This window comes from Ogataea parapolymorpha, chromosome VI (assembly GCF_000187245.1).
Source record: "Ogataea parapolymorpha DL-1 chromosome VI, whole genome shotgun sequence".
NCBI classification, from domain to species: Eukaryota; Fungi; Ascomycota; class Pichiomycetes; order Pichiales; family Pichiaceae; genus Ogataea; species Ogataea parapolymorpha.
Window position 1 is genome coordinate 815,202 of NC_027861.1, and position 14,491 is coordinate 829,692.

A 14,491-nucleotide genomic window follows, 5' to 3' on the forward strand; every position below is an offset into this window, starting at 1 on the left:
AGATAAGTATTTTATTTATTGATGGCATTACGGTATGAAAATTTAGCGCGGGTGGCCCGCTCGGCCCGGCTGACGTATCTGCTGTTGATCATTGTGGTGGTACTATATGTGCGCTCACGCAATAACGATTCCGATAGTCAATTGAACGAGCAATCGCAAGCATTGGAAACCCTCCTACAGAAGGAACGAGAGCGAATCCTCACGGAACGGGCCCTGGAAATTGCCGACGAGCACGTCCTGGAGACCAAGTGGTTCAAAGGCAACAAGCTCAACACCCGATGTCCTGACTATGTCGAGTACTCCCAGCACAGACACGGGCCGTACTCCGAAGGACCCTTAAAATTGGCATATATGCGACCGGCCAAAGATTGCCGCACCTTCACCAGCAGCGCCGTCGAGAGCGTCATCGAGGACATGCGGCTGCGCATAGCCGATCCCGACCTATTCCGCTTGTTTGAGAACGCTTTCCCCAACACCTTGGATACTACTGTTCTGTGGCACGATCCAGATAATGCAGAAACTAACAGCCCCCGCACTTTTATTTCCACAGGCGATATCCACGCAGAATGGCTGCGTGACTCGGCGCGCCAGCTTAGTGTGTACCAGCCGCTTGTCAAGAAAGATGCCAAGCTGCAGCAATTAATCAAGGGAGCCATTATCCAGCAGGCCCTGTACATCAAGAAGGCGCCTTATTGCAACGCGTACCAGCCGCCAGAAGGCTCTGGAGTGGCCCGCAAGCCGTCGAGCGTCGACTACGTTGGGCCTCGTCCGCCTTGGAAACACGTTTTCGAGTGCAAATGGGAGTTGGACTCGCTTGCTTCGTTTCTCACACTGACCAACGAATACTACAGAAACTCGCACGACAATTCAATTTTCCGCCACCAGAGCTGGAAAGACGCATTTGATTTGGTTCTGACTGTGCTGCGCCGCGAGTCTATCCCCACATTCGACGAGAACGGCGACCTGCTGCCGTTCTACTACACTTTCCAGCGAGAAACGACAATAGGAACGGAAACACTGAGTCTCGCAGGCTCAGGCAACCCCGTGTGCGGCAACACCGGACTCATACGCTCGGCGTTCAGACCGTCGGACGACGCGTGTATTTATCAACTATTTATCCCGGCCAATGCGCAATTGCAGGTTGAGCTGGCTACGTTGGAGCCCGTTCTGCGCGAGAACGAACTCACAGATTTTGCAGACTCCGCGCGGGAGTACGCTACGGCCATTCGCAAGGGCATCGAGGAGTTTGGCGTTGTGAACCATAGAAAGTACGGCACCGTGTTTGCGTACGAAGTTGACGGCTTTGGCGGAGTGAACATCATGGACGACGCAAATATCCCCTCGCTTCTGGCCCTCCCGGATATGGGCTACCTGGACAAAAGCGACGAAATCTACCAGAATACCAGAAAGATGATTCTTTCCAAAGACGGCAACCCGTACTATTTCCAAGGAAAATACTTCAGGGGCATTGGTGGGCCGCATGTGGGGCTTTCCAATGCCTGGCCAATGTCTTTACTACTTCAAATCCGCACAACAGATGACGACAACGAGATCATGGAGCTTCTGGAGCTCGTCAAAACTACCACGGCGGGTCTGGGCCTGATGCACGAGAGCATACACGTGAACGCCCCGAACCACCAGTACACAAGGCCGTGGTTTAGCTGGTGTAACAGCGAATTTGGAAAGACAATCCTCGACCTGGCAAAAAGAAAACCTTATCTTATTTTCAAGCACGAGTATTCCGAGCCGTACATAGTGTAATTTTGGCACGAAAAATTAATTATTTTGTATTCATGAAAAAGGTCAATTTGTATTCCGCCATTGCTCTCCGTAATGAGTGCGACGAGGCGCTACCAGAGATAATGGCTCGGCTGGGATACAGCCAATCGTTTTTCAACACCGATTTCAAGCTTCTCGTGGGATATCTGTCGGTTGGGGCTAGCGCATTGATGTACTGGCTGGAGAAGAAATACAACAACGACTTCTCAAACTCGGAATATGTCAATTACACGACGATACTGGTGGTGGTGTTTTTCATTTTGAACGGCATATGGGTTGGATTCTCCAAATTTGTCGAAAAGAACGTCAAGTACGTTGGCACCAAGGGGTCGAAAAAAGTGTCAATCAGCACCAAACTCAAGTCCAAGGCTGACCCTGTCTACTACATAACGCTTGCGGACGGCAAGAGCACCATACAACATACCCTCGAATTGCCCAAGGTGTTCAATTCGGATGGGTATCTTGTCCCCACCGAGCTACTTAAAGTTATCGAACAGCTGGTGCAAAAACTGGAAAAAAATAACTGACTTTATTTATCCTCTATCACGTCGTCCATACGACTGAATTTCTTGAGAGCGCGGTACCACGAGTATGGGAGCACCTGCAAAATGGGAATGAACCGCGCGTACAGCGGAAATGCAAAAAAACCGTTTTCGCCTCGTTCTATCAACTCGACAACCCGTTGCGCCAGCTTGCGATGGTCTACCAGAGGAGCCCAAAAATACCTTTCAACACGCACGTCCTCAAACATCCGTGTGGTCAGCTGGCCAGGCAGAATCGTGCTGATGACAACGCTGTCGGGAACCTCGTGTCTGAGAGCCATGAAAAATGTATGTAGACCTGCTTTTGTGGCAGAATAGCCAGACAGGCCGCGTGGAGAAACAAACCCAAGCACAGAGCTCACACACACAAGGTGAAGTCTGTTTGGGTGTCTATGGTGTTTCATAACGTGCTGTATGAGCTGCACGTTGGCGAAATAATTGATATCGAAAAGTTCTCGTAGCTCTGCCGGTTGCAAGTGTAGAGTTTGTCTGGTCTGGCGGACGCCAGCGTTGCAAATCACGGCATCTAATTGGCCGACGCTGCCAAAGACAGTGTTCAACGCAGTCTCCAGCGACTTTGGGTCCGCCACGTTGCACTGCAGAAAATGCACATTTTTGGTCGTGGCCAGCGGCTCGAGCTGAGCGGATCTTTCCTGGTCCAAAACGAAAACCGTTGCGCTGTCGCAAAGTCTGCGCACAATTTCCAGCCCAAGACCGTGTGATCCGCCAGTTATCATAACATTCATGTGTTTGCGCCGCGGATACTTGCACTTTTTGCTGCGCAGGTTAAGATATCGTAGAACCCAGCATATGACCACATAAGATCCAAACCGCAAATATTTACGGTCGTTCGTCCGTAGGTACATTGGCACCGCATAAACCCATACCCCGAGTGGATTCAAGAATGTGTACAAGAGTAGGTGCACAATCCAGTCAATAGAGGTCTGCTTACTGCTTACCAGCAGGGACGACGGCCTTATGTAGCTAGCATCAAAAAACATGTGAAAGTATTACGTAAGAGACAAAAAATTAAATATCTAGACGGAGCCATGCGTAGAGAGTCCTACGTAAACTAGCAAGCTATACATAGTGTTATTTCTAGCAGTACATTACCAATCAATTTACCTATAATACATCATTGGCTCTTATTGACACTCTTGTTGATGGAGATGCCATTCAGCTTGGTGTTGTGGGACGGAGTCGGGATGAACTTTCTGACGGTGCGGATATCGTCCGACGAGTAGCCAGGAATGCGAATGTTCCAGTTTCTTTCCAGATGTAGCTGCACATCGCGAACGTCAAGACTCTCTGACTTGCGGTGTTTGGCCAAACGGCATGCAAACGAGGTGACAGAGGTGATAAACTCGTCCGCAAGGTCCAGCAACAGGTCCTCCACGTCTCCGTCGATCGAAATCTCGGCGTCGCCCTCGTCCGCCCCGACAGACCTAACAAGCTCTTTGAGCTTTCTGCGGTTGAGCACTCGCTCGCCTTCCAGCTCGAAGTTCTGTGGACGAACGAGAACAGGAGTGGTCAAAGAGGCGGCACCGATGGAGTTCCCGTTCAAAATGGACGGCCTGTTGTTCTGTTTGACAGATACCGGCTGCGGAGTGCCAATGTTGAGCTCCTCTGGAATTGGCATGTTCTGGAACCGCGACCGCGACGACTCCGACGAGGCATTGCCGGCTATAGGCGTGGCAGAGGTGCCTGGACCAGCCCCTGGCACCGGCTTGGACGCGGCAGCATTGACGTTAGTGATCGGAGTACTTGCTCCGGGCGTTCCGACCTTCTGTTTCTTGATTGGCGGCTGCTGTTGCACGGGCGTTTTCTGGGGGGCCATCTTCCCGCTGGCCATCTGCTGCATTTGTACGGACATCGGCATCTGGCCCATCATCTGCTGTTGCATGGCCGGTGATTGCGACTGCGCCGGTTGCGGAATCCTCTGTGCTTGGGAGTTGGTATTTTGGCCTTGGATCTGCTGCTGTTGCATCATCCTTTGCTGCTGGAGAGCCTGTTGTTGTGGATTCATCATCTGCTGCGAGTAGACGTCTCCCTGTGACTGTTGAGACCCCATTCGGGACTGGTTGGGGATTCCGCCCTGAGACAGATTCAGCTGCTGGGCCAGTTGCTGCGCAAAACGTCTGCACTGCTCCACCTTGCCGCTCAGTTCTCTCTCTTTCTGCATGTATTGCGCCATCTCGTTGGCCGGCGTGTTTGGATCATTGAGCTTGCCCTGAATCACAGCCAAATGGGCCTTGAACTGCTCGGCAAGCCGGAAAACCTGCTGGTATTTCGCGTGCTGGTCTTGTGTACTCGGTGCTCCAGAGCCCTGAGGAGGAGGAGTGCCTGCACCCAGAGAAGGTGACGACTGCTGGCGCTGCACCGGTTGTGGACCCATATTCGGACGCGAGCCTGGAATGTTCTGCTGTGGAGACGTGTTCATGCCGCCCTGTGCCCGCGCAGTCGCCGTCTGTGTGTTTCCAAGCTGCTGCGGTGTACCAATTTGGGAGGACATTCCAGAAGCCATATTTGGCGCCGGAGAGCTTTGTTGTCCCGCTACAGGCGTTCCAGAGCCTCTGTTCTGCGATTGAGCATTCAGCATCTGCTGTCTCCTGTTGTACTTCATCAAAACCTCTTTGATTTTCTGCGACTTCTCCAAATGTTCCTTTCCCTCGGGAGTGTCAATACCTGCGCGCTCGGCCATATCTTTTTCCAGCTGGTAGTGCCTAAAAAGCTGCTGCGCATGCTGCGGAGTGATTTGCATAATATTGCGCTGTCCTTGCGTGTTTGGCGGAGATTGACTCATGGCTGGAGCAATTGGTAAAGACAAATGTTGAATGTTTTTTTTTTAAAGTTAAGCGTCGATCGACGTATGGGTATAAAAGTACAGTGGTATATATAATTGACTATTTGCGCTTGCGCAAGTGCAAAAGTAGCTGGTTGCCCTTCCCAGCGTAGTGCTCGCTGTTCATCACGCCAATGATGATTTTTCCGGGCGTCTTGTTCAAAAGCCTGGCCTGCGACCCAATCACGCATCCTATAAGCTCAGACTTGGCCTGTCGGTCCTTAAATATCTTCCAGATCTCAATGTTCTGCTCGCCGCAAACAACCAGGATCTGCTCGCAGCTGTCGTACGTGGCGTTCTGAACCTCGAAACCGAAACGGAGAATTTCTGTTCGTGAAATGGTCACGATCTGCTCTTTGCTGTACTTCACAAACATACAGTATCGGGAGTAGACCAGCAACAGGTCATAGTCGGTGTGTTTGTCGTTGACAGGTTGCTTGAAAGCGGCAATTGGCTTCTGTCCACGTACACGCGACTTGAGGTCCCTTTGCGAGTCTGTCTTGTTAAGTTGCGTGTTCCCCATCGTGTTGAGGTTCGATAGGTAAAAAATGGGATTGTTCTCATTGATGTGCTTGATCACAAAGTCTGTTGGGTATAGTAGCTGCAGCCCAAGAACCTTGAAGATTGGCTTCATTGACTCAAACTTCAGCTTCCATCCGTTGCTGGCAGTCACAATACTGAACATAATTTTTTTGTCCGTCCAGTAAAATAAGATATCGCACTCCATCACGATTGGTCCACGACGGATAGTCTGGGGACCCACTTCAAACGAGTTCACGCCTTTTGCAATCTGGTACAGTCTGGAGTTGCACGGCAGATTTCGCTCGTAACAGTCATAAATATCCTTTGTGTCCACCTTGTAGAGCTTGTCTTTTAGAAGGACGAAAGCCATATCCTCATGCATGATGGTAATTTTGACGGCATCTGGATACGAACAAATCTTTTTCCACGTTGCTGGCTGGTCGTGTTTACCCATGTAAAGCCCGTCGGCTGTTCCAACAACAAAGAAAAGTTCGCTACCCCTACGGAAAGTGTCAACGCTGAGCACCTGGGTATTAGCAATTGGGGGGACGGAGTAGGGCTTAAACTTCGATTGAGCAAGAGCCTGTTGTACAAGATCAAGTTCTTTTTTCTCAATTGGCGGCACAGTGTATTCGTAATAAGGAACCGGAATCTGGAATGATGTGCCGTTGATTAGTTTGAGTTCGTATGCTTTGCTTAGTTTGGTGAACAGTTCATCTTTATATTTCGGAATGTCCTTGATGAAATTGTTGAAAAGAGTAGGAGCATCTACGCGCTCGTTCCGGACATTGTATGTGTAACAGTTCCCAGCGTCTTTCAATATTAGTGTTTTTTCTCCATTTTCCTCAAGTACCGTATGTTCAAGATATTGCAACGCAATAGGAGGCTTGTTAAGCAAGTAGCTGGCTTCTTTATGTTCGCGCTTTACCAGCGGAAGTAAGTAGTTGTCTAGAAGGTAGAGGATGGCACTTTCTGAAGAGACGGCTGTGCGAAGATTGATGTCTATTGGAACACGAAGTTTTCTCTTGGCATTAAAGAGATCCACCATTTCCAGGTATAAATAGTCTGTGCAGACCAGCTTCTCATTCAATTTGATCTTCTTGTCTAAATCGGTGGTAAAGTCGCTGATCTTGTTGATTTTGTTGAGGAGGTCAAATATGTCCTGAGCCAACGCAACAAGTTTGTCGTCCTCCATTTTCGTGTACAGCTTTTTGAGATCCAGCACCATAAGTCTCATTGGAGCAAAAGCTTGAAGAAAATAAGAGTGGAAAAGCTCTCTGGCAGATGCAAGATAGTTGTTCCCGAGAGCCAGCTCGTCCGTTTGCTCAGTGACCTGAATCCATTCTCTGAACTGTTCGTTGGCAGCAATTTTCGCCAGATACACCATGCTTCGGGATATGTACTCGTAATCACGTTCAAGTTTCGAGAGCCAGTTCTTCAAAGAGTCTAGTACGTAGCGGTCGTTGACAAAAAAGTGGTTATCAAAAGCTGGTTTCAATCGTTTGCGCACTAGTTTCTCCAGGTACTCGTATAGGGCCCTTAGGGGAACGAAAGTTTTCTGGAAATCTGCCTCCTGGTCTGCAGTGAGGTTCTTCGCTTCTTTAAAGGCTGGGCCGTAATGGAAGACCATGCGCTTCAGATTGATTCTGAACTTGCGAAGCAGCAGAAACAGCTCGAAAATTGCATTCTGGCGATGGAATTCAAGAGAGTTCCAGTCTGTGAGAGTCTGTGCTTCGTCTTCCGTTATGAGCCAAAATGCACTGTACTGGGCACCATCGAAATAGTCGAGATCATGGACCTGATCGCTGGGACGTGAGTCGACAATCAGCTTGATGCTGTCGGGCAGGTGGTCTATCATAACAGGGCTCTCATCTATGCTAACCATCGAACCGGTTGAGTTCTTGAACAGCAGCGAGTTATATGTATCATTGGATACTCTGTACCCCTTGCGGTCGAAGTAGTTCAAGGTTCCCACGGAGTCGCGCAATTCGTCTTCTTCAACAGAGTCCGATCGGAGAGCAGGTCTCGCCACGGGCTGACTAGCCTCCTCAAAAAGCGATTTCTGCGACTTGAGCGACAAGTTTGGTTTGAAAAAAGGTTTGCGTGACTGGCTTGACGCCGCGGATGCCGATGGGTCGCTGTGTACACTGCTCCTGCCATTCTTGTCGTGGAGACTTTGTGCTGGGGTTAAATTCTTGTCTGTTTCTGCAAAACTCGTCCTGAATAAGGATTTTGGAGGGCTGTGTGTAAGATAGGTCTTTGGAGGCACCGGAGGAGGCGGGCTAGGTGACCGAGAAAGTGAATCTGAGGGATCCGAGGGTGGACTCAACGCTCCTATTTTCGAGCTGAGCGGCGGGACAGGCTGTGCTCCAAAAGCTGACATCTGACGGAAAAATTGACTCTCCATGAGCTGGATGTTTCTCATGTACCGCGTCTGCGGGGATTCCTCCGGCTGTGACATTGGTAGGACTTACAAATAAAATAAATAAAAAATAAACAGATAACATATGCACATCCCTACACGGGAGAAGGGGGACCCTGGGGTAGCCAAGTCTTGGGAGCTGCCTGAGAGGCCAAGAGAATTGAGAAAGCCAATTACTAATGGAGCTTGACGTTCAATGAGGTTTTAACTGAACCGGTGAATTGCCATTTCCAGTTTACAGTTATCTTACCAGATTAATCTCCGGTGTGCTAATCGGGATAATGAATTACTGTTTTAGGAAACACACGTCCGGCAGACACTTGTCTATACCAGGAGTGGATAAGCGTCGTCTGGGTTACATGTCCTTATCTCGAATAAGAAAAGCATGGTAGGCGGTTATTAATAATGAAAGAGCAGATAGTTCCTGTGATATATCGTCAGATACGCGGTGAAAAATTTTAGAATATTATTAAAATTTCATTAAAATTTTTTTTGTCCTGTCAAAAGTATAAAAGGCTAGAGAATTCCCATTTTTCTTTTTTGGCAAACCGCCCCTATTATTCCAGATGGCTCAAACGTTGGACTGTTCTAAAGCTGTCGAATACCTTTCGACCTACTCGGAGAAGGATGGACTCTCTGTCCACGACCTGATGGACAACAAGCTCCACGGTGGGCTCACCTACAACGATTTCCTTGTCTTGCCTGGTAAGATTGACTTCCCTGCCAAGGCTGTGGACTTGGAGACCAAGTTGACCAAGAAGATCACTTTGAAGACCCCTTTCGTTTCTTCTCCGATGGATACCGTTACTGAGTCCAACATGGCCATCCACATGGCTCTTTTGGGAGGTATTGGTATCATTCACCACAACTGCACTGCTGAAGAGCAGGCGGAGATGGTGAGAAAGGTCAAGAAGTACGAGAATGGGTTCATCAACGATCCTGTTGCCATCTCTCCTTCGACCACGGTTGAGACCGTCAAGGCTATGGGCCAGCAATTCGGTTTCACTTCTTTCCCAGTGACCGGTAAGTACTTTGCTTCTGCTCTTTTGGTGATGATCGAACTTCTAAAATAACTTTCGTTCTACCGACACGATCAAACGATCTTGTGGAAATTCAATATCCTGAAGAAGAGCTTTCACCTGTACTAACAATCTAGAAACTGGTAAAGTTGGAGGAAAATTGGTTGGTATCATCACCTCTAGAGATGTCCAATTCCACGAGAACGATGCCAGCCCTGTTTCGGAGATCATGACTACCGATCTGATCACCGCCAAGGCTGGAATCTCGCTGGCTGAAGGAAACGATATTTTGAGGAAGTCCAAGAAGGGTAAGCTTCCAATTGTCGACAGCGAGGGAAACCTGGTGTCCATGCTTTCCAGAACCGACTTGCAGAAAAACCAGGACTACCCTCACGCTTCCAAATCTTTCCAAAGCAAGCAGCTGCTCTGTGGTGCTGCCATCGGTACTCTGGAGAGTGACAAACAGAGACTCGCCAAGCTGGTTGAGGCTGGCTTGGACGTGGTTGTCTTGGACTCTTCTCAAGGTAACTCTGTTTTCCAGCTGAACATGATTAAATGGATCAAGCAGACTTTCCCAGACTTGCAGGTCATTGCCGGTAATGTTGTCACCAGAGAACAGGCTGCGCAACTGATAGAGGCTGGTGCAGACGGTCTCAGAATCGGTATGGGTTCTGGATCTATTTGTATCACCCAAGAGGTTATGGCTTGTGGTAGACCACAAGGTACTGCCGTCTACAAGGTGACCCAGTTTGCTAACCAATTCGGCGTGCCATGTATTGCTGACGGAGGTGTTTCCAATATCGGCCATATCACCAAGGCCCTTGCTTTGGGAGCATCCTGTGTCATGATGGGAAGCATGCTTGCCGGAACTTCTGAGTCTCCAGGTGAGTACTTCTACAGAGACGGAAAGAGATTGAAGACTTACAGAGGTATGGGGTCGATCGACGCCATGCAACAGACTGCTACCAACGCCAACGCCTCCACTTCCAGATACTTCAGTGAGGGCGACAAGGTTCTCGTTGCACAGGGTGTTAGTGGATCCGTTTTGGACAAGGGATCTGTCACCAAGTTCATCCCATACCTGTATAACGGACTGCAGCACTCTTGTCAGGATATTGGTGTGAAGAGTATTGTTGCTCTAAGAGAGGAGACCATTAAGGGCAACGTCAGATTCGAGATCAGAACCGCGTCTGCTCAGATGGAGGGTGGCGTCCACGGACTGTACTCGTTCGAAAAGAGACTGCACAACTAGGAGCACAGGTTTATATATAATGTAAGATATACCGTTTGGTGAAGGAATTTTATCTTTGCATAACTCTGGGTTATAATTTCTGCTACTGCCGCTACACTATTCATCTTAATTGAACTTCAATTATTTATCATATACCTGGCTACGCCCGGTGGTCGCTCAAACGGTCTCCAAAACAACATCTTTGAAACCTCCAGCAACCTTCTTGCCCTTCTCCTCAACAGAACCCTCGCCGTGCAAAGCAAGCAAGTTACCGAGGTCAAACTTTGGCTGCTTGAGCAGCTTGACCTTTCTGATGTGAACGTTCTGCAATGGGAAGATGGATTGGGTGCTCTTCTCAATCTCTCTGCCAATGGCCTCTGGGATCAGCTTGCCGGTCAACTGAGCCAAGGTGGAGTTAGAGACCTCTCTGGTCATGATCTCCATCATCTTCTTTCTCACTTCTCTCAACTTGGAGGACTGAGCGTAGGTGGTCTTCTTGATTTGGTTGGCTTGTCTCTTGGTGAAAGCAATGCAGAAAACTCTCAAAACATAGTCATCGGAGGTCTTGACAGTGACGCTGGCCTCCACAAGGGATTGCCATTTTCTAACAAGGGATCTCAGCTTGTCGGTGGTGAAGTCCATGCCGTGGAAGTTGGTGAGCAGGTTCTTACCTTGGACCTCGTCAACTCTCAGCTTGATCTTCTTGTACGAGTGGTCCTCGGAGCCTTGCAGGTCAGCAAGACAAACCTCAACAACTCTGCCCTTGAGACCGTCAGCAGCGTTCTTCAGACCGGTACTCTTGTTGATCAAAGTCTTTCCGACGTTTCTGTTTTCGAAGGTGGTTGGGGCCTTGATGTCGTACCACTCCTTCTTGGTGAATGGGTCGACAACCCTCTTCTTGATACCTTTCTTTCCCTTGGACAGTCTCTTGTTCTTTCCAATAGCCATGTTGCGTAAAGAGAGTTTTTCAAAATATTTTTCACGATAAATTTTTCATAAATGCGAGCTGCCCGCTCCAATGTCACGTGTGTAAAAAGTTTAAGTAGCACCGACAATCATGTCTGGTGCACAGGTGTTTTGTCTTAGCGTAAAATTCCTCAGGCTGTGTATTGTTTATATTTATGGACAAGAACACGGTTACGCTCAAAGTCGGCCTTGTGGGCGACGCACAGGTAGGAAAGACCTCGCTGATGGTCAAATACGTGGAAAACTGTTTTGACGAGGTGTATACACAAACTCTAGGCGTCAATTACATGGAACGTTCCATCAATATCAAGACCACAGAGATCACATTTTCCATTTGGGATCTGGGGGGAGAGGCAGAGTTCACAAACATGCTGCCCCTGGTGGCCAGTGACGCTGTGGCGGTGCTGTTCATGTTTGACCTAACCCGCAAGTCCACCCTGAGCTCCGTCAAGGACTGGTACCGGCAAACAAGAGGATTCAACAGAACGGCCATACCGTTCTTGGTGGGCACGAAATACGATCTGTTCGTGGACCTGAGCGACGCGGAGCAGGAGGAGATCACGAGACAGGCACAGAAGTTTGCGCGGGCAATGAACGCTCCTCTAATTTTCTGCTCTACTAGTGCCTCGATCAATATTCAGAAGATATTCAAGATTGTGATTAGTAAAGCATTCGATTTGAAACTGAAAATCCCCGAAATTCAAAACGTGGGCGAGCCGATTTTGATCTACAACGAGCGCAGCGACCGAGCTGACCGAGCTGACCGAGCTGACCGCAGAGTGTCCGCGAGAGAGGAGATGAGGGGACACTAATCACATAGTGGCTATCAGGTCGGCCATCAAAGCGTCTCTTTTTAGGCACCCGATTATTTCGTCCTCGTTGACATTGAGCCGCACCAGCCGCAATCGTTCGGCGCGCAGCTGCTGCTGCGCAATGACACCGCTCTCGTCCAGTTCGCGCACAATGTACCCCAGCCCGTCCACGCGCAGCCTTGAGTTTTCGTCGCCATACAACACCTCCAGCATCTCGAGCTGTTCGTGGCTTAGCTGCCGCTTCAGCTCGGAAAACAGCACCATGCCGAACTGGTTGTTCATCTCGTCAATTATCTCGCCCAAGGGAAGCTCGGCAGACCCCGTCCGTTTGCGACGCAGAAGAAATGCCACCAAAACCATTTTTGCAGCAAAAGAGAGCGAGTTCAGATAGTTGGCCAAGGGTGTCGAGGTGGTCTCGTTCACGGCCTTCATCACGTGCATGATACCCACGGTGTACCGTCCCTGGAGCTCGTCGCGCTCCTGTTGCGGTTTGCTGAGAAACTCCATCTCTGCAATTTCCAAGGCCCGCACACAGATAACAAGCGACCTGCGCGCGTCTCCGCTCACACTGGCCACTTTTCTGGACGCAAACTCAATCGCGTCCTTGGAAATCACCAGCTTGTTCTCATTGGCCCGCTCAATCTTCTCGAGACGATGCTTGATGATCTCACTGAGCTGTGCGTACGTGTATCCGGGAAATTGAATTCTCGTGAGCCCGAGCCGCGAGGAAATTTTGTTGGTGAGCAATCTTTCGGGAAGATCCATGGTATTGGCCACAGCAACCACTATCAGCTTCGAGTTCTCGTACGTGGGCCAGTTGAAAAAATTGTACATCACCGTCTGGTTCTTGGTCACGATCTGGTCCATCTCGTCCAACAGAACAACCAACGGCAGCCGTGTCTCGTCCCTGGTCTCGAAATGTCTTTCCAGCAGGTCGAGCGCCGCGCCAGCCTTGACGTTATCGCCAGAGATTTTGTGGTACAGAGCCTCGTACGCTGCGGGCGGAGACATGAGCTTCAGACCGTTTATTTCCAAGTAGTTGAACATTTTCTTATCGTTGTCATTGGCAAGGTTCACAAACAGCTGTTTGATCACCTCTCGTATCGTGGCCGTCTTTCCCACGCCGGGCGTGCCACTCACGTAAATACAGCGGCCCTGCTGGCTCAAGATCGCGTCCACAAGACTGCCGTACAGCTGTGCAGACTCTTGGTCTCTGCACGGAAGCGTCTGTAGCTTGGCGGACGGCAACAGCTTTTCCTTGGCCTTTCTGAACGTCTTGACGATTTTCCCGTCCGTATCGACCACTTCCTGTAGATCTTCGTCGTCTATAACCAGCTCGTTGTCGTCCTCGAAGAATTTCTGCCGGATCACGGTCGGAAGAACAGGCACGCTGTTATTGGCCTTGCGCGCAATTCGTGGCGTCGACTTTGAGGGAGAGCTGGATTTTGTCTGTTTCTGGGCTGTTTTGGGCTTTCTTTTCTGCTCTCTGCGCTTTGGCTTGTCCTCCAGTGGACTCTCGTACGCCGAATCGAGATCTTCCAAGTCGATTTCCTCGCTGTCGGACAGAACCACGAGCTCAGGACTTGCCGTTTTGAGCGTTTTCGGCTTGGTTGGCGTGTCGGTGCGCTTTTTCTTGCGCGGCGATTCCTGGCGAGGTGGAATAGCCAGCTCCCTCACACGCTCGTACACATACTCCGTGCCTCGGCTGACGTAATCGTCCCAATCGACCAGGTCTGAGAAATACGAGTCTCTGTCGCTGAACCTTTGGCAGCGGAACGTGGAGCCGCTATTTGAGCTGTCCAGGCTCACGGTAGCGAACTGCGATGCCGAGAGCACTGTGCACGGCCCGACAATGTCGTCAAGCCCAATTTTCTCGGCAATGGGTGTCAGAAACACGTCGTTTTCGAGCCGGCTGTCTTCCGGCACAACGTCGTCATCTGCCTCTGACCGCCGCATGAACCACAGCACCCGCACGTCCAGAAACGTGTCTGTGCCAAAATCAATGTCTCTGATCAGCGCCACGTCGGGAGGCCCTGAACCGCTCGAGACAAGAATGGTGTCCCCTTTCTTGAGTTCGAGCCCATCGGCGTCACGTGTGAGACGGATCTGGCTGGCGTTCGCGGCGGCCGACCGTCGCGAGCGTCGCGGCGTGCCCTTTTCAGGCTCCTTGAGCTCAAACCTCCAGCCCTGCAACGACTTTTGGGACATGGAAGAAATTAAATAGATTTACTTTGCACAGCCCGGATAGATCTGAGCTGGGTCAGAGGAGTTGCCCGCATCTACGAAGCAGCGGAAGTGCCAGGTTCTACAGGCGCAACTTGGCAACCAACCAGAGCTCTAGGGGAATTTTACAATA

The 14,491-nt window shown here is 50.0% G+C and overlaps 9 protein-coding genes across 9 annotated transcripts; 4 read left to right on the forward strand and 5 right to left on the reverse strand.

Moving 5' to 3' along the window:
• Positions 1–21: 21 nt before the first annotated feature.
• On the forward strand, positions 22–1,761 carry HPODL_01588 (uncharacterized protein; the record flags this gene model as incomplete). Its single annotated transcript, XM_014078101.1, has 1 exon — positions 22–1,761. One exon carries the CDS (start codon positions 22–24, stop codon positions 1,759–1,761), a length of 1,740 nt encoding a protein of 579 aa, XP_013933576.1.
• Positions 1,762–1,793: 32 nt separating this feature from the next.
• Positions 1,794–2,306, forward strand: HPODL_01589 (Conserved hypothetical membrane protein; the record flags this gene model as incomplete). Its single annotated transcript, XM_014078102.1, has 1 exon — positions 1,794–2,306. One exon carries the CDS (start codon positions 1,794–1,796, stop codon positions 2,304–2,306), a length of 513 nt encoding a protein of 170 aa, XP_013933577.1.
• Positions 2,307–2,308: 2 nt separating this feature from the next.
• Positions 2,309–3,322, reverse strand: HPODL_01590 (putative membrane protein; the record flags this gene model as incomplete). Its single annotated transcript, XM_014078103.1, has 1 exon — positions 2,309–3,322. One exon carries the CDS (start codon positions 3,320–3,322, stop codon positions 2,309–2,311), a length of 1,014 nt encoding a protein of 337 aa, XP_013933578.1.
• A 134-nt stretch (positions 3,323–3,456) lies between these two features.
• Positions 3,457–5,148, reverse strand: HPODL_01591 (Transcription initiation factor TFIID subunit 12; the record flags this gene model as incomplete). Its single annotated transcript, XM_014078104.1, has 1 exon — positions 3,457–5,148. One exon carries the CDS (start codon positions 5,146–5,148, stop codon positions 3,457–3,459), a length of 1,692 nt encoding a protein of 563 aa, XP_013933579.1.
• Positions 5,149–5,224: 76 nt separating this feature from the next.
• On the reverse strand, positions 5,225–7,765 carry HPODL_01592 (uncharacterized protein; the record flags this gene model as incomplete). Its single annotated transcript, XM_014078105.1, has 1 exon — positions 5,225–7,765. The coding sequence occupies one exon, from the start codon at positions 7,763–7,765 to the stop codon at positions 5,225–5,227; it is 2,541 nt and encodes an 846-aa protein (XP_013933580.1).
• Positions 7,766–8,673: 908 nt separating this feature from the next.
• On the forward strand, positions 8,674–10,378 carry HPODL_01593 (Inosine-5'-monophosphate dehydrogenase; the record flags this gene model as incomplete). Its single annotated transcript, XM_014078106.1, has 2 exons — positions 8,674–9,130; positions 9,264–10,378. The coding sequence occupies 2 exons, from the start codon at positions 8,674–8,676 to the stop codon at positions 10,376–10,378; spliced, it is 1,572 nt and encodes a 523-aa protein (XP_013933581.1).
• Positions 10,379–10,534: 156 nt separating this feature from the next.
• Positions 10,535–11,305, reverse strand: HPODL_01594 (40S ribosomal protein S1; the record flags this gene model as incomplete). Its single annotated transcript, XM_014078107.1, has 1 exon — positions 10,535–11,305. The coding sequence occupies one exon, from the start codon at positions 11,303–11,305 to the stop codon at positions 10,535–10,537; it is 771 nt and encodes a 256-aa protein (XP_013933582.1).
• A 173-nt stretch (positions 11,306–11,478) lies between these two features.
• Positions 11,479–12,135, forward strand: HPODL_01595 (Septum-promoting GTP-binding protein 1; the record flags this gene model as incomplete). Its single annotated transcript, XM_014078108.1, has 1 exon — positions 11,479–12,135. The coding sequence occupies one exon, from the start codon at positions 11,479–11,481 to the stop codon at positions 12,133–12,135; it is 657 nt and encodes a 218-aa protein (XP_013933583.1).
• HPODL_01596 (Largest subunit of the origin recognition complex) lies at positions 12,136–14,343 on the reverse strand (the record flags this gene model as incomplete). The annotated part of the gene is made up of 1 exon (XM_014078109.1): positions 12,136–14,343. The coding sequence occupies one exon, from the start codon at positions 14,341–14,343 to the stop codon at positions 12,136–12,138; it is 2,208 nt and encodes a 735-aa protein (XP_013933584.1).
• Between the last annotated feature and the right edge of the window lie 148 nt (positions 14,344–14,491).